The 27815-nt window shown below is 43.0% G+C and overlaps 1 protein-coding gene across 1 annotated transcript; it reads left to right on the forward strand.

Moving 5' to 3' along the window:
- On the forward strand, positions 1–27000 carry SRSF4 (serine and arginine rich splicing factor 4). Its single transcript, XM_036115443.2, has 6 exons — positions 1–320; positions 17133–17275; positions 18169–18281; positions 21789–22003; positions 25242–25331; positions 25530–27000. Exons 1-6 carry the CDS (start codon positions 214–216, stop codon positions 26332–26334), a joined length of 1473 nt encoding a protein of 490 aa, XP_035971336.2. The 5' UTR covers positions 1–213; the 3' UTR covers positions 26335–27000.
- The last annotated feature ends 815 nt before the right edge of the window (positions 27001–27815 follow it).

A 27815-nucleotide genomic window follows, 5' to 3' on the forward strand; every position in this document is an offset into this window, starting at 1 on the left:
GCGCTCCCTCCCGTTACCCTCCGCCTGCGGGGAGGGCGGGGAAGGCGGGAGGCGCGCGCTCGCGTGCTGCGTGCTCGCGTACGTCGCTGGGGTTCGGCTGCGTCCGTCCCGCCGCTCGCCCGTTGCCGCCGCCGCCGTCGCCGCGCTCTCGCTTCGCCGGCCGCCGCCTAAGGGGGGCTGGGGCCGGGCCAAGCCGCCGCTGCTGTTGCCGGGATGCCGCGGGTGTACATCGGCCGCCTGAGCTACCAGGCCCGGGAGCGCGATGTGGAGCGCTTCTTTAAGGGCTACGGGAAGATCCTGGAGGTGGATCTGAAGAACGGGTGAGGAGGGCAGAAGAGGGGTCGGCCGGGTGGGGACAGGGCCCCAGCGGTGGTGGGGAGGCCGCGGGGACGGGAGAGGGACGCCTGCTCGGCGCAGAGCTGCTACCGGCCTGCTCCGGCTCCGCCATAGTCGCGGCGCCTCGGGGGCGCGGGTAGGCCCTGGTTCCCACTGCGCCTGCGCGGGTGGGGGTGGTGGAGGGATAATGGGAGCGATGGTGAGGATCTGAGTGGGACGGGGAGAAGGAAAACCCGAGTGGGATTGGGGCTTCGGGCGGGAGGGTACGGCTCCAGGGCGCCGGGGAGGCCTGGGTTTTTCCTTCCCGGGCCCCGGCAGTGGGGCCTGGTTCGTCTCCGGCTAGAGACCGACCTTTCCCGCTCTCAGGGCTGCTGGAAATAAACAGGATTTCCTGCTCCCTTTTCACCTCTTGCCCAGTCTAATGGATCAGACAGTCACCACGCATCTTTCCCAAGGCCAGGAGCTCCGGAGGGAGGCCCCTTTTTGACTTGCATGTGTCACACTATTTTGGGCGGGAGACTCGGGTTTGAGTGAGTAGTCTAGTGACAGTTTGGAAAGTATCGTCTTGCCGCGCTGAAAGCCTTGGCCGTTCCCTCTACAAGGGTAATTTAAAGTCTTGATTCGTTATCTTTCAAACTTCGTACAGAGTTTCCATGCTGTGGTTTCCGTTCTACAACTTGCCAAAAAATTGCCTTGTCGTTGTAGAATTTGTTAGAGAATCGTAGCCATCCTGGCTAGTATCTGCGGCAATTAGTTAATGAGACGGAGATTCACAGCTCGAAATTGCTAACTTACTGCCTCCCCGGGTTTGGTCTGTTACTTGTATTCCTGATCTACTTTAGCAAAGCAGGGCCAGCAGGGGCTATTTCGGGGAAAAGAGATGAGTCCGGCTTGGAGAAGATACTCAACGGGGAAATCTATGAGAACCAGGAAACGTTAGGTAGGACTTGAAAGACATAGATACAAAAATTAAAAGGAGTAGGGGGAACATTTTAGGGTACTAAACCTTGAATGTTGGAGGAAATCTTGGCTTATTTGGAAAAAAAAAGATGAAAGACATTTGCAACAGGTCTGATACGGCTACAGGTTTCTCTCCATTGTAATACTAGCAGCTAACACTGGAGAAGTTATGAAAAATACCTAAGTGTAAGTTGCACATTTGAGACAAATTGGTAGCTTCCATATACTCACATTGTTGATTGGGTTTAAAAGTCACTTCAAAGTGATTGTTAGGAAGAATCACCTTCTTACTAAGGAAAATGTCCTCTATAAATTTTATAGTGTTTATTATGGGGCGCCTGGCTGGCTCAGTCGGTGGAGCATGCAACTCTTGATATCTGGGTTGTAAGTTCAAGCCCCAAGTTGGGTGTAGAGATTAGTTAAAAAAAACTAAAATCTTTTTTTAAAAAAAGTGTTTATGAATACTGATTTAGAGTAAAAGGGTTAGGAAATTGCTCATTTGGTACAACAGAGCTTTCTGTTCTTAAGGAATTTACTCGACAAAGTGGGTTATTTTTGTTGTTGCTGTGATACGTATACAAAAGATGAAGTGAAAACTCCCAATTTTCTTCAGAGGCCAACTAAGTTGTCAGAGTACATTTTGTGGGGAAAGCGTGGTTTTTGAAGCCAGACAGGCTTGGGTGAAATCCTAGCTTCACCACTTACTATCTGTGGGCAGGTTACTTCTGTGACTAAATTTTCTCGTCTGCAAGGAAAAGGAACATTAGAGATAATAATTGTAAAGTGTTTGGCTCATAGCTGTAAATGGTAGCTGTAATCAAATGGTTTTGACTGATCATTAGGAGACAGCCTTAGTGTTTGATAACATGAAGCGTATTTGGTGAGGTCTGTTTTCTAAAGTTACTCAAGTGATAGCAGGAGATGATTTTGATGTTAATGGTAAAGTGGTTAATGGAACAAATATGTTGATAACCCACCAACAAGATGCCTGCTACTGTGCTAAATGGATTGGAAAGAAAGAAAAATAGTTCTGCTCTTGAGTAAATTAAGTGTTGACAGTTATAACGTGTACACTTAGAGTTAAGAAATGCTTGCTCTCACTTTAAACTCAAGTAAAACTTGGTTTGTTTGAAGAGATTTGTTTGAAATGGGCTTTGAAGAATGAATTGAGTGGGGTTTGAAATAAAGTGTCTGGGAATAATGTATGTCATAACCGGTGATGAGGAGGTGGTCCAATAAGGAACACTTTTGAGAAATAATGAGCAATCAAGCTTGGATTAAGTCTCATGAGAGATTTGGAAATTGAACGACAGGAACCAGAAACATCAACTATAAGATTTTACAGTGAGCATCCAAAATCATGGATAGGAATTGAAAGGCTCTGTAAGGAATAATTGAGCAATCTGGGAAATGGTGAGAAAGGAAAGATCGTTGCAGAACCCTACATACCTGAGTCTCTGAGTCTGGGGAACTATTCTCTTAGCGGATCTGCTGCTAAATCATGGTATGTGTGAAATCTGTGATTGAAACTGAAGGTTGAAATGAGGAATGGGACGTCATTTCAGGGATTCAAAGGCAGGTGAGACAATTAAACTGGCACACCTGGCAGCATTCAGTAATCGCTGCAGAGAAAAGTGACTGCTGAGCAAAAGACCAATGGTGTAGATGGATTTCAAGCAAGAATTGACTGGACTAGATTGCAAAAGTGCAGAGTCTGAAAGGAAGGAGGAGGTACAAAAGGAAAAGATGGCGTAATTTAGCAACATGTAAGCTTATGGCCCTGGACACTAAGAATAGTAGGTCTCCTTGACAAGCATTTTTTTTTTTTAAAGATTTTACTTATTTATTTGACAGAGAGAGAGCGAGAGAGGGAACACAAGCAGGGGGAGCATACCTGGCCTGTAATTATTAGTAATCAAAACACTAAAGCAGATTTTGGATGGATAGGATTTTGATGAATTGCTGAAGAGTTTCACACTTGTAGAAGTGAGATACATCAGTAGACAGTAGATATGTTCAGAATTAAATAGGCATAAAGTACTGGTATATTTGGAAGTTGACCAAATGAGGAAGTAGGTAAGCTCTCCAAAGGAGATTTAGTGTCCAGGAGAGGATTTTATGGATCCTCTTGGGATTTCAAAAAGTGTGTATGCAGTAGTTCATTGCCTGCCATTTTAGTATTCCAGGGGACCCTAATCTAGATTGCCTTTATTTTAGAGAATCCCTTAAAGAGTGGTTCAGCTGGGACCACAACATGATGTAGATCTCCCAGGACCCTATAGGCCACTCCAGGTGGTAGGTGTAGGGTCTCCTACATTCATACCTGCCACACTAACCCCAGCAAGAGCCACTGTGGGACCAGGGGTCAAGGAAACAGCAGCATTAGCAGTACCCGTCTGTAGCCTTCCAACTCTGGTAACTTTTGCTGCCTTTGATTATTTGTGAATTCTGTGGGCTGTCTTTTTTTATTAATAAATCATGTGAAGTGTAGAAAATTTTTATTTATTTATTTTAAAGATTTTATTTATTTGACAGAGAGAGACACAGCAAGAGAGGGAACACAAGCAGGGGGAGTGGGAGAGGGAGAAGCAGGCTTCCCGCGGAGCAGGGAGCCAGAGCAGGGCTCGATCCCAGGACCCTGGGATCATGACCTGAGCCGAAGACAGACGCTTAACAACTGAGCCACCCAGGCGCCCCAGTAGAAGAAGGTTTTAAATATGGTAGTTTCTCTTGCCACAAAATCTTGTGGTTACAGTCATAGATCTTTATATTTTAATTTTTCCATATCTTAGTTAATTTAATTTATCATACCCTAAGATTATTTTACTTGCCTAGGAGCTGTACTCCAAATCATTGAGGTTATTTTGTTTTGTTTATTTTTAAGTTGGCTAAAGACATGAATTAAAACTCTCCAGAGAAACTTGGCTATATATTTCACACCTGTGCTTCATATTACAGTGAAATTGTGAATACCCGGAATTTTCAGGGGGTGTTCTTGTCTGTTTGATTGGATTTACACAACTTCTTAAGTATTAGCAGGAAGTTTTTATTTTCACCCTCCTTGAAAATCCCTTCAAGTAGAAGGTACCTTAATTTTTTTTAACATGCTAATACTCTTTCAGTGAGTCAAAATTACTGGTTTTGTCCCCGATCACTGTAGAGCATTGTTAGATTTTAGACACTGAAATGAAAACCTGCCAACCCCAGACCCTACACAGGGAATGTCTCTGGTCCTTGATAGGGGCTTGTTTTGTTTAGTTTCTTGTCTTTTCATTTTAAAGGGGCAATAACGGAAATATAATTAGTTTAATGTTCCAGGTTATTGGTTTCTGGTTAATTGAACTGTGGGAGATTATCTTCACCCACCACCGAAAGCGATAAGTGCTTTATCATTTTTATGATAATGGTACAGTTAATGAGTGCCAGGAATGACAAAAGGCAAACCCACTCTCCCTTTAAAAAGACTCCAACCCCTTTTTGTCCACAGGCAGTTCTGCCTGCAGAAATAATGGCACATTTGAACCCTTGCGGTCCAAGGCTTTGAATCTTTCTATTAAGTAAGGCATTTGGTTCTGGAGTCATTTTATGATTATCTAAGAAGAGATTAAAACAGTTTTGTTTAAAGGAGCACTTGAACAACATTGTTTATACATAATTAAAATTAAAGAGCCATTTTTAATTCCTATAGTGTTTCAAAATAGCATGTCTTTATTTCTTACTGTAAAATTTTTACATTTTACATAAATACATATGTATTTATGGACAAAAAATAATCAAAGATGACACTGTCTGCATTTTGAGACTGTCTTTTTTTCATACACGCATGCTTTTCTTAAGCCTCCCCATCCTTTCTGCAGACTTAGGGTCATACTGTACATCCTGTTTGTTTCTACCTAACAGCTTGATTCCTTACCTTTGTCATTAAGTGTTCTCTGACAACTTGATTCTTAAAGGGTTCATAGTATTCCCACATATCAGTGTTATTTATTGTACATAATTAAAACCATGTTGCAAGACATTTAGGTTGTCTTTGGTTTTTTGCTAATTTATGCTTTCATAGCACTGAGGTAAATATCCTTTATGTAAATCTTGGGGTAGATTCCTGGGTGGACCTTTGGAGTCAAAGTATATACACATCTTTAAGGCTTTTGCTACCTATTGGTTTCCATTACTCTCTAGACAGAGTATTTATATTTTCACCTGTTGTGTTTAAGAGTTCGTATTTTCCTGAACTCTCAACTAGCCTTCATTATAATTTTTTTAATATTATGATTTTTAATGAGAATGTTTAAAATTGCATATGAGGAAGTTATCTTGCACCCATTAAGGCTCATTCTTTAGCCTACCAGGCATAACAGATTCAAGAACTTTTTTTAAAAAGAACTTTTTGACTGATTAGAAAATAAATATGAAATCCTCTTAACATAAGGTCCTTTTTTAAAGATATTATTTATTTATTTGAGATAGAGAGTGACCACAGAGAGTGCGCGAGCACTCGCGGGGTCGGGGGGGCAAAGGGAGAGAGAGAAGCAGACTCCCCGCTGAGCCAGGAGCCCATCCTGGGATCCTGACCTGAGCCGAAGGCAGACGCTTAACCAACTGAGCGACCCAGGCGCCCCTAACATAAGGTCTTTTTTTTTTTTTAAAGATTTTATTGATTTATCTGACAGAGACACAGCGAGAGAGGGAACACAATCGGGAGTGGGAGAGGGAGAAGCAGGCTTCCCGCAGAGCAGGGATCCTGATGCGGGGCTCGATCCCAGGACCCTGGGATCATGACCCGAGCCGAAGGCAGACGCTTGACGACTGAGCCACCCAGGCGCCCCATAACATAAGGTCTTAATGTGCAATTTTATGTCCCACTTTTTCTACCTAATTTATCTTGTGTATTTTTTCTGTTACATAAAGATCTTACATACATCATTTGAACGGCTGCAGAAAATTCATTGTATGGCTGAATCATGATTTACCCAACCATTTCTCTTAGGTCATCTCTGAATTCTGGTTGTTAAAATAATGCTGTGATGGGTATCACATCATAAAACTTTGTATTTTTATCATTCCTTAAGACAGATTCTGTGGAGTAAAGTTCACGTGTCACAGCAGGAAAGAACGTTTTCAAGGCACTCAGTGCATATAATGCCAAGTAACTTTGAGAAAAGCTGTGTCCCAGTGCCACTTGTACCGCAGTGTGTGGCACCTGTCATGGCTGCCTCACCGGCATCAGGCGTACGTGTCGTTTCAGATCTTTGCTAATTTCACAGGTGCAAGTGGTCTTATGTGTCTTAACCAAGAACTTTTTCTTAAATGAGTAAAAAATAATGAGACATAGGGCTATGGATTTAGTAGCATTCTTTATTAGTAGTAGAACCATTACAAATGTGACCAAGTTGGTTTTTGTACTGCAATCTCTTGAAATCAGCCTATATTCAAAATTTAAATGTTACTTTTCTTTTTCCTGAGATGGGTAATTTTTAAGTTTCTGTAATTTTGAAAAATCAGTGCCAAGAGACAACACCGTGCTGCAATTTTGACCAAATGTTGCTAGCATAAATTCCCTGGCTTGAGACTTTCTGTAATAAACATTGTCTGTAATTATTCAGCCAAGTCATTTTAAACCCCTGTTCCTCAGTTCAATGTCTTGCACCTCCCTTCCTCACTGAGGGAGCATATGAATAAAAGGGCCATGTGAAATATTTGTCCCTTTTAAAAGGTAAGCATAGGATGAAGACTAGATAAAATATGATACGGGTTCCCGATATTTTTCTGGATGCTTCCAAGTAACTTAAACAGAAAATTGTACTTTGAGCTTCTCTAAGAAAGATGCTCCTAGTATGTAAAAGAATACGATTGGGGGTGGTCTTTATAAATTTGTAAGCTAACACTGGAATTTCAGAACTCTAAAAAACATTAACAGCATGCACTTGTGTAATTTATTTTTCAACTGCATACACCAGAGCGCTTTACTAACAAGTGTTGTTGTCTCTAGTTTGGACTGATTGGGAAACTGAGGCATTGGGTCAATTAAGTGCCTGGCTGAAGGTTACAGAATGAGTTATTGACAACTCTGGAAGCTGAAGCGCTTTCTTATTCCCATACCAGATACAGCAGGAGCAGTGGCAGTCAAAGCCTCATGCTCTTTCCTTCCAGATTGTTCAGTCCTGTTGCTCTGGCACTTGCCTCCAAGGATGAGAAGGTAGTTAGGTTCCACAGCCTGTTCGGTCTTTAGTCTCTACAGAGTCTTCAACAAGCTAAAAAGTTACTGCCAACAATGAGACAGGTGGTAGTTTTTGTGACACTGGCCCTACACAGAAACTCTAGTGAAACTCTCAGGCTGTTCTTTGAAGAGCTGTAAGATGGTGTCAGCTTGGTCCTGGCTGACTGGGGTAGGATTTGTGCGAGCAGATGCAGTTAAGTGATCTCTGTCGCGTTATTGCTAGGGCTGTCTGGTCTTGGAGTAACCTGAAGGCGAAGGATCAGGCTGTGCTCTGGATTTGCATGCCCCTATTTTGAGGAAATGCCCTCCGTGACCTTCCCTGCGTGTTGAGATGCAAGTCTGGAGGTCTCAGAACTGCAAATGATACCTGAAGAAGCACCCAAAGGACGCTTGTAATCCTTCTATCAAGTCCCCCAGCCACGTCGTTAGGCCTGGATGCCAGAATGGGGGGCATTCGTAAACAGAGACCTCCAAGACCTAGAGAAAGTGGGGAGACCAAAGGAGGAGAGGAGGGAGGTCTGAATCCTGCCTTCGGGAATGGAAGAGGTGAGCAGGAGGCTCAGGCACAGGAGTCAGGAACCGCAGACCTGAAGCACTGACTTTGAGAAATTTGTTTCGTGTGGATGACAAGAAGCTGTTGATCCGTTAATGTTAAAAGAATTTGAAAATGTTAAAATACTAAATGAATTAAATGACTGATTTCAAGGGAAGGGCATCCCCTAAGAAATAGCATAGGAAGTGGCATCTTTAACCGAAAAGGAAAAGAAACTGACTGCAACGCAGGGACTGTGGAGTGGTTATGAGGGATATGGGAACAGCCAAGATGGTCCCAGAGGTATAACTTCTGAGAGGCTTTAACACCTGTTACCCACTCATAGTGCCATTTTAGAGGTAAGTATAAACTGGTTTTGTTTGTGGCTTTTGTGTGGAATCAAGTGGTGCTGTCCGCTGAGTGTAAACTTTTATTTCACTTAGGTATGAGTAACAGATACAGTATTCCTTACGTCCCAAGAGTTTTTTTTTTTTTCCTAAATTGGTAATATGACGTTCATCTCTGGAGGGTTTTTTTATATATATACACATATATTTTTTAAATCTGTGATTGTCTTCATGAACTGTAGTGTGTCATCAGGGAATAGTTGACCCCTTTTCTTGTGGGATCTCTTCATTTACTCTTAGTGTTGATAAGTGTCACAAAATGGAAAGGCACACAGGTGTGATTGTTTGCCCCTTACCCCCTTTGAAGAAAGCAGCCATGTTGAGTTTAAAATGTCAATGAAACACATTTTGTTGTGACGGGGGTTATGGTTGTAATGGTGGTCCACAAGTTATTCAGAAGTATGTTGCTTTCTGGGATAGTCCCATTTTATAGGGTGGAAATACAGTGGTAGCTTAATGAAAGCGAAATCGCTTAGCAACCTTAGGTTCATTTTGAAACAGTTCTGGGTAGTTGAAAGGAATTGGCAGATAGGCCTGTAGAATGGTTACAAAGTAAGACTAAATTTGAACTTGATACAGATTCCTCTCTACCTCCTGCTATTTTGGAGGAATTTTGTTTTATTGCTTAGTATTTAGGGTACGATTGTTTCTGTTATATTTTCTTCACCCCAATATGTGAGCATTCCTTTAGAGATGGGCTGGCATTCCCTTAATGATGTTACTTTTCTCTGTTTTCCTAGATTGGTGCTAAAGTTTTGATGAACTATAAAATTTGGTAATTTTGATAGGTTTGGTTCCACAAGTAACTTAGAGAATACGTGTTCACAACTTACTGGTATCAGTACCTATCAGGTGCAGAAGTGGTATTTCTTACCATTTAGTATTTGTCATAAGATGCTAATATTCACGTGGGCATTTCTCTTCCACAGCACATAATTTGATAAAACTGATTTTCCCTGCTTCTAGAGCTTGCATTTCTCAAACTGTGTCTGCTCTTTGGACCACATCTTTCTGTTACTGTATGGGAGGCAGTAGCTCATGATAGTGAGTGTTGACTTTGGGCTAGAAAGGACTCCAGGTGTTGGGTAGCCTTGGCAGTTCCTTCCCTGCCCTGAGTCTTAGTGTCTTCATCAGTGAGCTAACAGTAAACCTCAGAGTTGTGAAAATTATTACAAAGGAATTTGAAGAAGGAAAGAATTCTGGTGGGCTGGAGTAGTCATGTTAATAGTAGTTCGGAATTAAAATTAAATCAGATCTTAGATGCCTATCATCTGCAAAGTACTTTCCTGGTTGCTGCTATAATCCTGGTGTAGTTGGAAGTCTGTAAACTTTATAGTATTCTTTGATTTCTGGTCCATTTTTTTTCCATACCATTCATGCTTCTATTTTTTGGTCCCAGTCACCATTCCTTACAAAACTAATTAAATGCATTCTTAAATACATAATTTTGTCAATATCCATTCACATCTACCACCTCTAGGCCTGACTCTCCGTCATCTCTATGCTGGTCTAATTTTTGCTGAGCCTTGAAACCAAAGACAGATTCCAGGGGTTGTTGTGGGACCTCCAGAATGGGGATTGCACAGAATAATCTTATTTTTCCTCTATTCTTCTAGTCTGTTATGTTCTGAACCCACACATGTTTTCGGAAGGACCAGATGGCTGACACTGGCTAATGGGAACCAAAAGACAAGAGTGAAAGTAACCTGGTTGTCACATACCCCAAGCTTAGAGGTGCCTCACCTTGCCCCAAGATCAATTTCTTTTTCTCTCTGGAGACTTTAACCCACTTAACCAAAACCTTGAATACAACCTGGCTTATCTGAAGTTAGATTATCAAGTCAAGCAGCAGCATTTGTTAAATGAAAGGGTTGTACTCAGGACTGTGTGAGAGAAGAAGTATCTGCCTTTACAAAGGCAGTGTAACCTGGTAGTTTAGACCTTGAGTCTGGAGTCAGATGGATCTGGATTCAGATCCAGCCACAGCACTTATGAGCTCCTTCGCAATGAACAGTAGCTTAGTCTCTCCAAGCCTCAGTCTTCTCATTTGTGAGATGGGAATAATCATAATAATAGTACATTCTTCACATACAATATGAGGAATGAATGGAATATTATGGATAAATTATTTACTGTGTGCCAGGCACTACACTAAATATTAGTCTTTGTTATTAAAGAGCACATAATCAAATGAGAGGATCAGCACAAAGAAAAAAGAGCAAGGCCTTGAAAGGCCATAGAAACATTGTCACGTAAAACATAAAATGGAATAGAAGTGCCAAAGCTAAAGAAGGCGCTCAGATGATTAGTCAGGCAAGTGTGTGAGACTTCATAAAAGAGAGAATTCTCAAGTCTATGGAAGAAGATTGTTTTGCTTCGCCTTGTGTAATCAAGGCACTCGGGTTTGGAGAATGATGGAAACAAAGCTCTTTAGGAGTCATCCTAGACCTCTGAGCAAAAGAATAGGAGTTGGCTTTCCCTGCTGCACCCAAAGAGACAAGTTGCCCAAGTAAGAGTAGCCATATCCTGGAACTAAGGAAGCCCATCAGACAGGCAGAAGACCGCCTTGGGGGGCCCGGCAGATGAGAGAACTAGGGCCAGGCCGAACGGGCAGCCAGAGAGGACTCGTCAGGGGTGATGCCGAGTGCTGGGAGGAGACTAGTGCTCAGGGGCTCCAGGAGAGAGACCTCATGAGGTAGGTTTTCTTCTTTGAAGGTGGGGAAAGATCAAGTGCAGACTGAGCTGTGGCCAGCGCTTACAGACCAGGAGTCCACACTAGCTCTACTCAGAGAGCTCTTGGTGCGCGGGAGCTGCCAGTTTGCCGACGGGAACAGAGCCCCAGGCTGGGCACTGGTGAGCCCTGAAGCCGCCCCCCAGCTCTGCCACTCGGGGAGCACGGGTAAGTCATCCGCCTTCTCCAGGCCGCCCTGATGGCCAGAATGCCCAGAGCAGCCTCCTTCCTGTCTCAGGATAGGAAAGGGCCGCAGGAACCTACTTCATGGGGTAGGAGCTCCTAGCCGCGGGTCGTGAACAGCCCTCTGTGACCGGAAAAGTCAAACTGCAGCCATGGTCAGTGGCCCAGAGCGGTGAGTGTGACGCTGGCTGATTCTGCTTTGAGGGCCTGACCACTGCTTCCCTGGAATGTTGCAGGCCTCTGGAATTGGGGCAGTGGCCGTTCTCACTTGCAGGCTTTTCTCTGAGTTGGCCTCACCTGAGCAGTAGAGAACAGTCGCAGAAGTGTCTTTCTGCGCTTTTCCAAGCATTTTATGCAGACAGCGAGGATTACTGCTGTTATTACTATCCTGTCAACATGTCCTAACTTTTTTCATCTCATAGGACCAAGTTGACTGAAGCGTAGGACCAACACTGAGTACTTTGAAAGAGCTGTTTGATTCCTGTTCACTGAATGCCATTTCTTTCAGGGTAGATTTAAGGGCTCTGCCCTTAAAGAACAGTGCTATTGACCCTAGTTTGAGGGTTCAAGCCACCCATGGGTTAACTTCAACAGATGAAAATTTTTCCTTGGCTACAGCAACATCCCTAATCCTGACCAGCCATGGAGAGGTTCGGTTCTTACAAGGAAAATGAGTGAATGTGGGAATGGCTCACCACATTGGGAAAACAAAACTCACATCCTGCTGATGGTTGGCTGAGGACTGTCATGTCCACATACAAAGAAAAGCATGTGGCACAGTTGTAGGACAAAGGTGAGCAGAGATCTACTGTGAAAAGGGGCACAATTTTCTTATAGAGAGAACAACCAAGGCATGCCCCTCGGTAAGCAGTGTTGGTGGGTGATGGCAGGCACACGCATGGAGGCTTGCTTTCCCTTGCTCCTCATGTCCACTCCCCCTCAGTTAGCCAGCGCTGAGCACCCCCTTAGTCCTGCCCTGCCCGGTTAGCTTGGTCAGCATACCTCCAGAGCAAGTCCTGCTGCTCATTTTTCAGAAGGGACTTTTCTCCAATCTCCCTATTCAGTGAAGATGTCTGGAAGACAGAGATGACCCTAAGTCGTTCTGAAAGAGGCGGGGTAGGCGGCACATCCTCTTCAGCGGGCCATGCAGAGTGGTATTTGGGACCATCGAGAGATTATTAGGATCAGGGAAAGCCCCTTCAGCAACAACACAGGTTCAGATGATAATTCTTGGATGAAAAAGTATGATTAACATTTCTAAAAATGGAAGTCTTAGAGTAGTTTTAAAACCATGTCATTCCAGTTCCAGCATTTCCGAGTTCTGACTGATAGCCTGAGCAGTAGGGCACCTGTTGAACGAGGGCCACCAGAGCTGGCCGTGCTGGGAGCCTGCACTAAATTAGTGTAGAGCAGCGCACACAACTCAGTGTGGCTTTGTTCATGCTGTCCACAAACCTGTCCGTACCTGCTAAGAATCACAGTCCCCCTTTTTTAGGGAGAAAATGACAGGCACTCCCCGTTTTGGTTTGTTTTTTTTTTGCTAAATCTGTCAGGATAAAATGTGACCCAGAGGAAAAGAGTTAGGGAAAAGGCCATAGCAGAGGAATGGTGAAGAAATAAGTTTTTCTTTTAATTAAAAAATGGTGTGCATTTAATAGGCCATGCTTTTTGTTCTTTCACATAGGCATGGGTGGGGGGTGAAAGACGTGACATCTGGGAAGAAAGCAGGAAAAAGCACATGGGAAGGTTTTTGTTTTATTTTTACTAAGCCCTGCCATGGAGGGATTTTTAAATTTGTCTTAGATTCATTCTCCTGAATTCCTTCATCTTCTTTAGTCTCATACTGGAATTACTGAAAGATGGTGGGTTTTCACAGTAGAAGAGGAGGGGTGTCTGCAGCTGGAAAGAAATCTGTTAGGTTGTGTTTGTGAGGCTTACAGTTACGCCAGAGATTTGTATGCATCAATATACACACATCAGTAGCATACAATGTGTATGCGTGCATGTGTGTATTTTATATCCCTCCTTATTTTGACAAAGAGTTCAGAAGGAGAGTACTTTTTGGGAGATTAGTTTCATGTCATTTGCTGCAAAACACAAAGGGATGTTAAAATCAGTGTAGAAAGATCCTCTGATATTAGTTACCAGGGAGAGTTTTATTTTCTTAAAGGCACTAAATTTAATTGAGACAGTTTTAAAATTTAAAATTAAAATTGGGACCCATACAATAGTTTTAAAAGGAACTTGAGATGATAAAAATTAAATTTATCCCTGTCCATCTGTCACTGTGGTATTCCTCTGATGCTACCAGATTAGTTGAAATTCTCCCATTTTAACATTACCTATCATACTTTTGACATTAGGAGAAACCTTAAGGATATGTAGTATAGCTTCTTTATTTCACGGATAAACTAAGACCTAGGAAAATAAAATGATTTAAATCTGCTTGTCAGAGTTGATTGATAGCACAACCAGGACTAGAACCCAGGCCAGTTCTTGCTGCTCCAGGCTGAATAGTTATGAGTTTGCCTTCTGGAGTCCTACCATGGGTTCTGAAGGCCAGCTCTGCTGTTTTATCAGGCAGGTTACTTAAAGCTCTGTGTCTCTTGTTTCCTCATCTGTAAAATGGCGATAGTAGTACCTGGCTCTTGGGTATTGTGAATATAAGATAACGTTGTCTAGTATATGGAGATTACTTCATAAATGTTAAGTAACACTTTATTGTTACTATGTAGTCTTCCGCCTTATTTGGGGAACCCACTCACTGCTTAGTGAATGAAACAAAGTCATTCTTTAAGTGAAGCCGATCAGAATAAACAGTAAGGTGGTGGAAGCAACCACACTGATCTGGTCTTTACTTCGCTCTCAGAACAGGAGGCCCTATCAGGTGTGGTTTGTGATGCAAGAGGATATTTGGTTTAATCTTCCAAACCCACCCAGCATGCCCGTGCCAAGAGAAGTGACAATCAACATGCCTGATTTAATCCTTGGACTGGACTTTGACATAAAAACTTCCCAAATAGGGGGGCCTGGCTGGCTCGGTCAGTAGAGCCCACCACTCTTGATCTCAGGATCACGAGTTCGAGCTCCAGGATGGGCATAAAGTTTTTTAAAAAATAATAATAATAATTAAAATGAAATTTCCTAAATAGAGTTTGTGGCCTTTCACAGAGTAGCCAGATTTTTTCTGTAAAATAAATTTGATCTCAAGGTAGCTATTTTAATAAGTGACTTGGATATCCCAGACATGTGTCTACTAAGTGACCCACTTAGAAGTCAGTATTAGAAGTTACTTACTAGAAATTTTAGAAGTAAATATTAAGGACTGACTGTAAGGGCTATTTTCCTCTAATAACACAGATTGGTCCCTACAACTCAGGGAAGAATTTTATTGGCAAGGTATGCCTTGCTTCAGCCTCAGCTGCAGAGAAAGATTAGTCTGTCTGAGCATTAGTTGTTTTTGTTTCTGTTTTTTAGATACGTCTCCATTTAACAGATCGTCATTACTTTCCTTCCAAGGTCAGAATAGGTTCTGCATGAAAGCCTTGGAACACAGTGAGCACGCACAGGGGGATCTTTGAGTCTGGGAGGATGCATTACCACATGGGTCTGACAAACATCACCTGTTAGTAACAGAAGCTGGGCTTTCTAGTTCAGACGATTGGCAGAGCTTAGGGTCTTGTATTCTCTGACCCTCGAATAGTTGTAAACCCTGATTATTTTGAAGAAAACCGTTTGGGTATGTCTGATTTGTTCAGTCTTTGGGAGTCAGTGTTGCCCTTCGGACATCATATTAGATGAGTTCGGGGCAGCGAATGATGCTGAGCCAGCGTGCCACTCTTAGAGGGGCACCGGGGCATTTCATCACGCCCGGGGTGAATGTTTTCTCCCGTAGCTCGCTCTTGGCATCAGGCATAGGAGGCCAAGAGCAGTGATGCTGTGGGCAAAGCAGACCTGTGACCAATCTTGACAACTAAATTAAGGAAGTACTTTTGGGGCAGGGGAGTATTTTATGATCAAGAAATAAACCTAAGTAGAAAGATTTGATTTTTTTTATTTGCTTTTTTATTTAGTTTTGTCTCAAAATGATAGTACAGCTTTCCTGCTATCCCACTCTACTTAGGAAAGGAAAAGGCAGCTGCAATATATTATCAATGATAGATTCTCAGTGACTGTAAAGCACTTTTTAACATAGTAAGTCAATATTGGGAGAGGCTTTACTTGCTTTGTCAAATATGACATGTTCAGAATCACTCTGCTTACTGCACAGCAATTCCAGCCTTCTGGAAGTATCAAACCATGTTTTAGGCTTCATAGCCCCCAAATTGAGCCGGGTGGCTTCTGAATTGTGTTACTGCAAAACGTTTCCCATTGAACAACTGAATGTGTCTGTGTTCCATTTTTTTTAATGGAGTTGAGATTCGGTGACTTGAAGTTTGAATGCCACTCATAGACATTTCAGTGTGTAAAGAACCCTCCAAAGTTGTCAGCCATTCACTGTCACCTCTGGAGAGTCTGGTTGGAAAGGAACTCTTCAGTAAAGGGAAAATCCCGCAATTCCGAGTTTCTCTCACTTAACATGTTGCTGAATGCAGCATTACATGCTAAGGAAACTGGAATAATGTCGGTCAGGCTGGATGAACTCCTGGCAAGCCTTGTAACCTGTTTTTAGTTCCAGTCTGTTTAGACGCAGCAGAACACTGGTCAGTGTTTGCCTGTGTACGCAGCTTTGTTAAAGACATTGCTTGTGACTTTCCTTTGTGATTAGGTATGATCATTAAGATGGTTTTGGTTTTTAAATATAGGCAGTGGTCACAAAGCTAGACTTCACAGCTGTGTTGTTAGACCAAACTGAAAGTTTATTGATAACATAGTTTATAGGGTGTTTGTTTAACCTTACTTATGAATACCTTACGCATTTTGCTGTTCAGTTTTGTTGTGTTCTTTAACAGGCATGAATAGGGTTCAGGGGGGAGGGAGCTTTCTTTCAGATATGTGAAAACCAGCAAACCTCTTTGTTGGGAAATTCTTAGCAGTGCTGTATAAAGAAGTTTGCACAGTCATATATAGGTTTTAGAAAATTCCAGCTTACCTAAAACCTCCTGGAAATGAATTTGCAAAATCATGAGGAACTGAATAGATCTGATTTTTTTTTTCTCACTGATAATTCTAGAGCAGTTAATTCATTTGTGATTATTTAGGTAGAAGAACAGGAACTTAAAAAAATTTTTTTTCCTTTCACTGAGATTTGAGGTACTGTGAGTTTTTTACTTGGTATGTTATTCCAAACATGACTTAACAGTTAAGATGCAGTGCCTGGATGTAGGTCTAGTTGTTCTTGAAGCTCTCATTTGGGGCTAAAGCTAAAAAAAAAAAAAAAAGAAAAAAGATGAGTTTTTATGTGACTTAAAAGGGCAAATACTCAATGTTATAGAGTCACATATTTTGATCCTTCATACCAAGCATCCCTCTGGAGGTCTCTGCAGCTGCCACCAACTACTTGGGGAACAAAAGAAATGATCTCTGTGTATTTAGCCAGCCTCCTACTAGAAAGACAGGAGTCTACCTTGAGGAGTCTCCCTATCCTCCTGCGGTGCCTGTTGGCACAAAGCAAGTGGTTTCAGCCAAAGGGAAGAGAAAGGCGATCCTTAGTTTGCAAAACCCACCTAACCTTTGCTAAGCATGACCCTCATTGCTTTCTCTTTAATGGTAGTGAAGCTGGATGTCAAAATGGTGCCAACCAGGATTTTGTTTGCTCTCTTCTAGATATGGGTTTGTGGAGTTTGATGATCTGCGTGATGCAGATGATGCTGTTTATGAACTAAATGGCAAAGACCTTTGTGGTGAGCGAGTAATTGTTGAGCATGCCCGCGGCCCACGTCGAGATGGCAGTTACGGTTCTGGACGCAGTAAGCATTTAAAAGGGCATTTGTATCAATGCCGTACATGCCTTTGTTGTTAAATGTTAATTTTTTAAGTAATTAATTAATTAATGTTACACTGAAATGTATTGCTATTTAAGCTATTTGTTTTATAAATTATGTATCTTTTTAAATGTAAAATTGCAAATAAACATCTTTGATACTGTTTAATTTTAATTAATGACATAAAGTTCTTGTTTTAATACTTTATAAATATGTTTAATGATGTGTGTTTGTGTTGTTTTTTTTTCTCTGTAATGCAATTGTTTAACATAGATTTAACAAAGACCTCAATGTTTTAATTAAAAGAATCCTTTGAGGCTAAGATGACTGCCTGTTCCATTTGCTGACCTTGGGTTACCTTTCCATGCGTGGCTCTTTGAACCATTGTGGCCCTTGGCTGACCAAAACAGGAAGCCATGTGACGACCGCAACCTTTCCCCATTAGACCTGGGTGGTGAGGATCCCAAGGGTTAGACACAGATGAGATTAAACTGAAATAGGTGCCTGAAAATCTTTTTTTCGTATAAAATATTCACAAAAACTTTAATCACTGTGAGTAACACCAGTAACTGATGTAGTAATTTGGTTACTTATTTCTAAATTGTTAAATTGTTAATAGTTTTAATTTATGCATGTTAATTTTAAATATAATATTAATGAATATATATACTTACCATTTTGTAAATTAAATTAAATTTCATGTTTAGTTGATTGCTTTTTTTAAAAAATCTAGTTTAGAATTAAGGGGTGGGGATTGAACTAAAATATCTGTGCTGTGGGGGGGTGGGGGTAAGTGGTACACTTAAGGGGAATATGTGCTGTGTCACTTTTTCCTTTTCCTCCACTGAAGTAATGTTATCTGTTTGAACCTTCCAAAGGTGGATATGGTTATAGAAGAAGTGGCCGCGATAAATATGGCCCTCCCACCCGTACAGAATACAGACTTATTGTGGAGAATTTGTCAAGTCGGTGCAGCTGGCAAGACCTAAAGGTTTGGGCCTCATTAACCTTCTGGGATAAGGTTGGGGAGGAGTTACGCTTGGGAAAGAGATAATTTTATGCCAGCCCACGCGAACACAGAAGGTAATGGTATTACATGTTTGAGGCTTGGAAATTCTGTAAAGGTTCTAGGGGCTCCTGGCGGGCTCAGTCAGAACATGTGACTCTTGATCTCGAGGTTTTAGGTTCAAGCCCCATGTTGGGTGTAGAGATTGCTTAAAAATAAAATCTTCTTGAAAAGTAAAAATAAAAATTTTAAAAGCTTCCATAGGAGTACAAAAGACATCAGAATCTCACTATTACTGTACATTAGGGGCCCATCACTCTAAAGACAACCTATGTTAAATTTTCCACTGTGTAGAGGGTGTTGTAGAGAGAGATGCCATTGTAGTTTCTCACCAACAAAAGAAAAAGTTGTAACCACCAGTGTTTCCTGCTGACATTAGCTGTAATATGTACGTTTGTGTCCGTTTCCATTGTAGCTCCTCATCGCTGAAAATGACTGTCTGACTCATGTTCTTTCATAATGTGGTGGTGGTGGTGGTGGTGGTGGTGGTGGTGTTTTTCCATGGAATATTCATCCTGAAAGAGTTTTAAGGTCAAAGATTAAGGTCCAGTTTCTGTGTTGACCATCTGACAACTGTTTTTAAGCTCAGTAGGGAAGAAAGGCTTGAGCAGTGTCTTAACCTGGATGGTAGAAGAATAGAAGAAAAGGATAGTCACACTTTCCACTCTCACTTCTCTAGTCCATCATTAAACAAGTCCTCTCTAGCATAACGAGTGAATATATTTAGGTTCAGCAAAAAGTAGTTAGGGATCTTACATTCATGTGGTTTTAACTCATCGATGAAAAGCGATTTTACATCCTTTTCCCCCCTTTTTAAATTTGCTCCCAACAGTCTTTAAATAACAAATATGAGATCCAGAAAAGGTTCACACATTCGTCTTAGCACAAGAGGCAGGAGTAGGACCTAAGCTGGCGATTCTTCCAGCACTTGGTGCTGCTGTCAGCAGTAGAGGAGGCCCTCCTGGAGTGTCTGGTAGCAGGCCTGTGCTCACTGCAGGAATGGCTCCAGCGTTCTGAGAGTTAAGGGTTAAATGTTTTGGGTAGAAACTGGGAAAGGCTTTCAGACTTTTTGTTAAAATGAAGTTTAGCCAATGTCTTCAGTTGATTTTATACTTCTGTACCTTTGGTGGTTTCACTCTCTGGAAAGGAGAGTAATAGAGCAGATTTCCTTGTAAGTCAAAGCAGACTTAAGAACAGGGTTCTGGAGCCCACCTCTCTGCCGTGAATCCCAGCTCTGCCACCTATCAGTTATTTTACTTTACCTAGTTACTTTCCTCTTGTGCCTCATATTTTTCAACTATAAAAATGGGATTAATACTCATTTTTACTCAGAGTTATTGTGAGAATTGAATGCAATTCAATATAAAAAGCCCGGGAACAGTTCCTGGCACAATAAATGCTAGCTGTTAATCAAGGAAATGCAAAAGTAAATTTAAAGGCTGTTGTTTGTTTTTAAAATGTATAAATTTGTAACACCCAATGATGTTGGTGTTGAGATGAAATTTATATAGTAGTCTACACCTCCAGGGGCATTGAGAATTGGTAGTTTGACCCCATCAGGTGGAGTAGGTAATATTAATTCAGATTCTGAAGTCTGTATATTCTACTTTTCTGTTCTGCAAAATGGGGGAAATAATTGTATCTATCTCATGTTAGGACTTTAATTAAATCATGCCTGTCCATACAATAAACCTTTAATAGTTAGCTGCTGTAATTTGTAATTTGGAAGTGTGTAAGTATAAAACAAAAGTAGTGACATTCTTCAGGCCCTTTTACTAGAGTTATCATACATCTCAACCTGTCCAAGACAGTCCCAGTCTTGGCATAACTTAATAGCATCTTCATTCAGTCTCAGAGGTGTCCAAATTTGGGTGATAAATTATATGGACGCGCTGTTTTTTACCCAGAACTCCCACTCCCGCAAATAATTCAGTTGAAGGAATTTTCAGCAAAGATGTTCCCTTGCTGGATTATGAATAATAGTGAGAGACTATATATAACCTGAAATTCCCAACAATTGGGAAATCCCCAGAAATAGTACTGGGCACACTAATTGTGAAGATTGTATGTTAAGACATGTAAACATTTTATGATGTAATGAGCAAAGAAGGTATTGAATGGCATGTGTTCGGAGGAAAGTAGTAACAAAAATAAACTGCTGTTGAGTATTTATACATTCCACAAATGTTTATTCGTATATACTACATACAAAGAAATATGGGGAAATTAGCTATAAAGCCTTAAGTTTTAAATTTATCTAAATGTCGTGGTCTTTTCAAATACTAAACTGATCTCTTATCTGTACATCACTTTATTTTTTTTTTAAGATTTATTTTAGAGAGAGCAGGGGGAGGGGCACAGGGAAGGGGGCAGAGAGAATCTCAAGCAGCCTCCCCACTGAGTGTTGAATCTGATGTGAGGCTCGATCTCACGACCCTGACATCATGACCTGAGCCAAAATCAAGAGTCAGATGCTTAACTGACTGAGGTACCCAGGCACCCCCACCTTATTTTTTTAAGTTTTTGTTTCTTTATTATTAATCTCTACACCCCACGTGGGGCTCAAACTCATGACCCCAACCAAGGTCAAGAGCCAGTGCTCTTCCAACGGAGCCAGCCAGGCGCCCCTTGTACATCACTTTAGTATTTATCAAGCACATTAGTTGTATTGTCCCACTTGATTATATTAACTCCCCAAAGAGAATGAGTAGTGAAGGGACGTGGGTTGTCATTGAACCTCTGAAGCCAGAGCTTGACAGTACTGTTTTGTTGCCTTTCTGTCTTTGTTTTGAAGAAATGATATAACAGTAATTTCATTTTTTTTTTTAAGTTTTATTTATTTAAGTAATCTCTACACACAGCGTGGGGCTCAAACTCATGACCCTGAGATCAAGAGTCACATGTTCTTCAGCCTGAGCTAGCCAGGCGCCCCTACCAGCAATTTTAAGTAAAACTGAGGTGCTGATCTCGTAATCCCTTTATGGACTTTTTTATACGACCCTAGATAGTTGTTAATATTTATACATGTTTTTAAGCAAGGATTTATAATGAAATGTAAAAGACCTAACTTTTACATTTACTCATATGGTAACATGAACATCTAATGCTGCTATAAACAAAAAACTTCGACTATAAAATTTAGAAAATGAGAGTTAAAAATGTTCATATTCACACATAACTATTTAAAGGAAAAATATTTATTGTCTCTACCACTCACCTGATGCTTTAAAGAACTTTAGTAAATGGTTGGTATGTAGATGGAAATATTTTAAAGAGTGAACTTCATTCTGAAGAAAACCAGTTTTTCTTCCCAAAGGAAAGGGAAAACTTTCGTTATGATAATTGCATTAGACATTTTAGCAAAATGTATCATAACCTATTGAGTGATTTTTCTTTTCTTTTTTTCTTTTTTCTTTTTTTTTTTTTTTTAAGGATTACATGCGTCAGGCAGGAGAAGTGACCTATGCAGATGCTCACAAGGGACGCAAAAATGAAGGGGTGATTGAATTTGTGTCTTATTCTGATATGAAAAGAGCTTTGGAAAAGTTAGATGGAACTGAAGTCAATGGCAGAAAAATCAGATTAGTTGAAGACAAGCCGGGTTCTCGACGACGCCGGTCCTATTCCAGGAGCCGGAGCCACTCAAGGTACCGCTGCTGTCTGCATGTCAGTGCTCGCTGTCAGTCCGTTAATGAGTACATAGATGGGTAATCCATTTCCATTCTTCTCTTGAATTCTTAGTACATGGTTCTGTCTGGTTCGGTAAATCCGAACTTTGAACTGAACATTTATTTGTAAAACTCTTGAACTCTTACATCATGAGTACAAATCGAACTTCTTTCTCTGAGGCAGATACCAGTGACCTGTTTTCATATTTTTTCTTTGGTACCCCAGATCATACCCTTATTGGGGACAAACATGGCAAGTAGTCCCTTGGTTTACTTTCCCAAACACCACCTACTCAAGAGTGGAGACTTTCTTATTCAGCAACTGCTCTGCGCTAGGCCAGGCACTTGTGAACGAGACAAATACGGTCTGTGCCCTCATGACACTCAGCCTAGTGGAGAAAACAGGCATTGAGCAAATAATGACCGTTGTAATAGGTGTGTGGCAAAGGACATGTACACAGCACTAGTTTGGAGAACTGACAGGGGCTTCTCTAAGGACGTGTCATAGACGCTGAGCTCTAAAGGAGAAGCTGAAGATGGCGGGCGGAGAGAGGATTAGTGCCCTTCTCCTTCTCGCAGAGGGCAGCAGGATGAGAGCGGCTTGAGATGATGCAGAGAAGGGCCAGATCCTGTGAGCCACGGGCCAGGGTAAGGATTTAAGAGCAGTGGGAAGTCACTAGAGACTTCTAAGCTTTCCAGGTTTGGCGTGGTTTTTTAATTTTTTTCTTAAGGAAAATTTCAAATACATAAAGCATTAGAGAAAATCGTGAGCCCTGAATTCCCTTAGGCCTGCCCCCCATCCAGCTGTATCACTTGTTATTTTGCCAGTCTTGCCTCCCCACCACTCCGGAGCACGGGCTCATTTTAAGGCAAGTCTGGGCATCCTGTCATTCTATCTGTAACTCTTTCAGTGTGTACGTCTAAAATCTAAAATCATGATGCCGTATTACAGCTAGCAAATTTGTATTCAGATTTCCCCAGTTGTCTCAAATATGTATTTTTGCAGTTGGTTTGTTCATATTAGGATCCCAACTAGGTCTGCACATTGCCATTAGATGGCATGTCTCTTAATTCTTTTTTTAGTCGCTGGCATGTCCTCCTTTGTCCTTTTTTTATTCTCCATGCATTTAATCTTCACAGTTGCCTGCTTTGAAGATTTTCTCCTAGTGGAGGTTTTTCGGATTGCATCTTGTGATATTTATCATGTTCCTTTATCCTACCTCCCGTATTTCCTGTAAACTCATAGTTAGATCTTGAGGCGTTTAGAGTAAGGCCGGTATTTTAGCAGGTGTACTTCATAAGTAGTACTTTATACTTCCTGTTGCATCACTCGTGTGGTGTCTGGATGTCCCACTGCAAATGATGGGGGAGAGCGCATCAGCGTGTCTGGGGCTGTGAGCCTGAGCCGTGCCTCCTGGAGTTCCGCAGTAGTCCGCCTGGCAGTCTTAGCATCCGTTGATCCTCCCTTCCTGGAGCCATTCGGTCACTGTTGCCAGGTGATGACTTTCTAACTTCCTCATTCTTTTTGCGTTTAAAGGCTGTAATTCTATCAATGATGATTTCCACTCTTTTGTTGCTCTCAAATACAATTTTTATAGGAAATGCAAAATGAAAGTTTGACACCTTTATTTACCAACTTTTAGAATTTTAAATGTGCCCTAGGGTTCCCCAAAGGTAAGGATGAGGGTGGTGGTTTAATAGTAATATTTTGAATGAATTCTCAGACGTTGATGTGTATTTAATGTTTCATCCACTGCAGCAAATTTTTTATGCTCAGATTGTTGTCTTTGGTCATTGGGAACCCTTAAAGTTGGCTCCTGTGTCTTCAGTATCTTGGTTTTGTTTGGTTTTCAGATGAATATGCTTCACTATGTATTTTCTCAAGCTTTTTATTGTGATCATTTTCAAACATCGGAGTTGAAAGAATAGTTCATGAACACCCGTGTACCCTCCTTCTGGCTTCAGTTGTTAGGATTTTGCCATCTTCTGTCTTCCTCTTTCTTTGTATGTGTGTATATTTGTGCATGTACCCTATACATTTACTTTGCTATAGCATTTTAAGGGAAGTTGAAGACCTGATGCTTCACCCCTAAATACTTCAGCATGTGTCTCCATTGAATGAGGATGACCACATTTACATTTTCTTACCTAAGAACAGCGATTCCATAAAGTCATCTTCTGTCCAGGCCATTTTCAGATTTCTCCAGTGGTTCCACAGAGGTCTTCATTTTTTTCCTGACCAGAACCCAGTCTAGTCTTGCACTGTAAGAGGTGGTGTTAGGTCTCTTTGGTCTGAAGCAGTCCCCTCTTCCTCCCCCCACCCCCCCTCGCCAACGACATTGACTTTTCTTTTTCTTTTTTTTTTTTAGTAGTATCCCACATTCTGAATTTTCTGTTTCCTCTTGGCATCAGTGAATTTGTACTTTATCCCCTGCTTCCCCTAAACTGGAAGTTAGGTTTAGAGAGGTGTGATGGAGATACAGGTTAAATGTATTTGGCAAAAGTCCTTTCGTAGATGGTGGTGCTCGGCAGTCTTTGAACGTTACCCTCTTTCTGCCCTGATGAGATGTTCTAGGCCCATCTTGTGCATTCCCTGCCCTGATCTTGGAATCAGTCGTTTCCCCAGGAGTCCTGGTTACTGTGGTAGGAAGTAAGCAGAGTTCACAGTCTTGGCCTTTTAAAGATTTTTTTTTTTTTTTTTTTTTAAGAGCTTGGGTGTGTTTTTTTTTTTAAAACGGCTGTCTGGTCACAGTGAGTCAATCGGTAGGTAAAGGGCAGAAGTGTCCAGAAGAAGGCTAGGCTAGTAAGGAGGCTGTTGAGGGACCCAGACAGATGCTGGTGGCTTGGTCAGGGGCAGGGCAGAATCATTAGTATAGAAGAGGACGAGGGGGAGAGGAGAGAGTCCGGGGTGGCTCCGGTTTCTGGTATGAGGAACCAGGTAAATAACAGTGGCATCGGCGGAAAGAAGGAAGGAGCCCAGCCAGAAGAGTGGGTGCCGGGGAAAGCAGTTCAGGATTGGAGGTGCTGAGTTTCAGGGAAGCCGTGCAGGTGGGACGTTTGCAGGTACTGGACCCTTGGATCTGGAACAGTGGGGAAGGTGCTCTTTCACCTTTGAGCCTGGACACAGCCCGTGCCAGACCTATTTTTCAATAAAAAATGCCTTACTGTTCAGCCAGGCTTTTGTCCGCAGGTGTTAGAGAATGCTCTCTCCCCCCAGGTCTCGTTCTCGAAGCAGACATTCTCGTAAGAGCAGGAGCCGGAGCGGCAGCAGCAAGAGCAGCCACTCGAAGAGCAGATCGCGGTCCAGGTGGGCCTTCCCGGGTGTGAGCAGGGGCGGCCAGGGCTCTGGGCCGTGCGCGTGTCCCCGTCTTCCCTCGCCCCAGGCCCTCCGGCCGGGGCTGCAGAGGGCGGTCCTGCGCCGGTGCCGCCCCCCGTCCCCCTTCCCTCACGTCGGCTGTCCTGGCGGGCGACCCCGTGCGACACCCTGACACCTGTGTCTCCTCAGGTCGGGCTCCCGTTCCCGCAGCCAGAGCCGCAGCCGCAGCCAGAGCCGCGGCCGCAGCCGGAAGGAGAAGAGCCGGAGCCCCAGCAAGGGTGACAAGAGCCGCAGCCGCAGCCGCAGCGCCGACAAGCGCCGCAGCAAGAGTGACGACCAGGCCGGGGACAAGATCCAGAACAGCGACAGCGCCGGGAAGCCCAAGAGCCGGAGCCCCAGTCGGCACAAGAGCCAGAGCCGGAGCCGGAGCCGGAGTCAGGAGAGGCGCACGGAGGAGAAGCGGGCGAGCGGGAGCAGGAGCAGGAGCGAGGAGAAGAGCCGCAGCCAGGAGGAGGGGCCGCGCCGCAGCCGCAGCCGCAGCCAGGACAAGCGGAAGGGAAGGAAGAGGAGCCGGGAGGGCAGCCGCAGCCGCAGCCGTAGCCGCAGCCGCAGCCGCAGCCGCAGCAAGAGCGAGAGGAGCAGAAAGCGCGGCGGCAAGCGCGACAGCAAGTCCGGCGGCAGCAAGAAGAAGAAGAAGGAGGACGCCGAGCGCTCGCAGTCCCGGTCGCGGTCCCGCTCGGCGTCCAAGGAGCGGGAGCACGCCAAGGCCGAGGCCGGCCAGAGGGAGGGCCGAGGGGAGAGTGCGGATGCCGGCACCCATCAGGAGACCCGGTCCAGGTCGAGGTCCAATTCCAAGTCCAAACCCAACCCTCCGTCAGAGTCGCGCTCCAGATCAAAGTCCGCTTCAAAAACCCGCTCTCGGTCCAAGTCCAGATCCAGGTCTGCATCCAGATCGCCGTCTCGGTCTAGATCCAGGTCCCACTCGCGGTCCTAACTGGCTACGAGCACAGCTGGAACTCCCCGAGAAGTCTTTTGTACATGTTTGGTAGCCGTAGCACAAGTGATCCAAGTAGAACATATGTCACTGCTGTACATTTTTAACTCCCCTAATGGTGTGTCTACAATTGTTCAATCTAAGTGCTTCCTCTCCGTAAAGCCTCCTGGCTCCAGGCCTTCCTGCTCGACTGAAAACAATCTTCTCTTTGAAAACCCCCTTTACTCATGGCCCACAGTAGAATATCCAAACCGCCGCGGCCCTCAGCCTGGCCTTTCCTACAGGGAGCTCAGTACCTGGACGGCTTTCAGGCTGGAATGCTGACATAGGTAGGTACGGTGAGTTCAGCCATTTTTGCCCTCGAATTGATGCCCTTTGATGTTTGCCATTTAGTGAAAGTGCGAAGTCTTAAGTTTCCTACCACTTTGGTTTCATACTTTTGGACTTAACAAAGTTGTGAATAGCACAGTCGAGGAAAATTGATACCTGCAGTAACCCATAGGAAATAAACTGTAGAGTTCCATATTCTGGTATTGTGATTATATTGTTTTATATTAAAAAAGAAAAGAAAAGAATTTTTTTTAATTTTATTTTTCCCCGTCTTGCAAAGTATAGTGACCCCTGTTTCCATTAAATTTGAATAAAGACTATTTTTGCTTGACAAAATTTCACGGTGTTTGAATCCAAGTTGCATCTCCTGACCTATCTTGGTATTCCTTTTCTTAGCATAAAAAGCTCAGAGTGTCACGTTCCTGGATGTCACCGGTGAGTGGGTAGGGTGCCAGCCTTTATTCCTAAAGGATTTTTCTCACCCAACAGAGTAAAGGCAGATTTCTTAGGAATTTACAGTCCTTCCTCTCAAGAAGCTTACCGGCCAAGCTGAGGAGAGAGAGATGGATCAGTTCGGGAACTCAGAGCATCACCAGATGAGTTCTTCTCGAACAGAGAACTTTTTCCTCTGGGCTGTTGCATTTCTTGCCATGAAGCCGAAGTAGCAAACCTCATCACCTTAGGATTTGGACTAACCAAAAGCCAGGAAGAAAAACGATGTTGGATTACCTCTGTTCACTCCTGGCCTGGCTCTAAAGAAAGGACCAGAGGTACGGTGGTTCCAGTCTGGTGTCCACCCCTGAGGGAGGGTTGAGAGGCATCAAGAGCAGGGGGGAAGCTGGAGGGCCTTCGTCACATGCTGTGGCAAGCTTGGGAGGAGAGAAAGTCACTTCACAGACTGCTGCCTAGGAATGTGCTGGGGGCTGTTCCTTGGTTTAAAATAATGTTCTCTCACCTTCTGTAGACCATACCTCGTATGGGAAGACAAAATCAGTATTTCTTGCCCCTCCTGGGGTTCGTGGTCTGGTTGCAAATGATAAACATCACTAGGGTAAAAAGTGGGCATTCAGAGGAGGGAGTTGTAACTTCCTCTGGGTTCAGGGACCTCCTGAGGAGACAGTACTTAGGCTGAACCTCCAGAGATGTGGATG

Source organism: Halichoerus grypus, chromosome 5 (genome assembly GCF_964656455.1).
Source record: "Halichoerus grypus chromosome 5, mHalGry1.hap1.1, whole genome shotgun sequence".
NCBI lineage: Eukaryota > Metazoa > Chordata > Mammalia > Carnivora > Phocidae > Halichoerus > Halichoerus grypus.

Bases quoted from the DNA above. Each gene is read 5' to 3' on its own strand.
- SRSF4 (XM_036115443.2), top strand. From the start codon at position 214: ATGCCGCGGGTGTACATCGGCCGCCTGAGCTACCAGGCCCGGGAGCGC. The intron at 321-17,132 runs GTGAGGAGGGCA...GCTCTCTTCTAG, and splicing joins GAGGTGGATCTGAAGAACGG to ATATGGGTTTGTGGAGTTTG. The intron at 17,276-18,168 runs GTAAGCATTTAA...AACCTTCCAAAG, and splicing joins CAGTTACGGTTCTGGACGCA to GTGGATATGGTTATAGAAGA.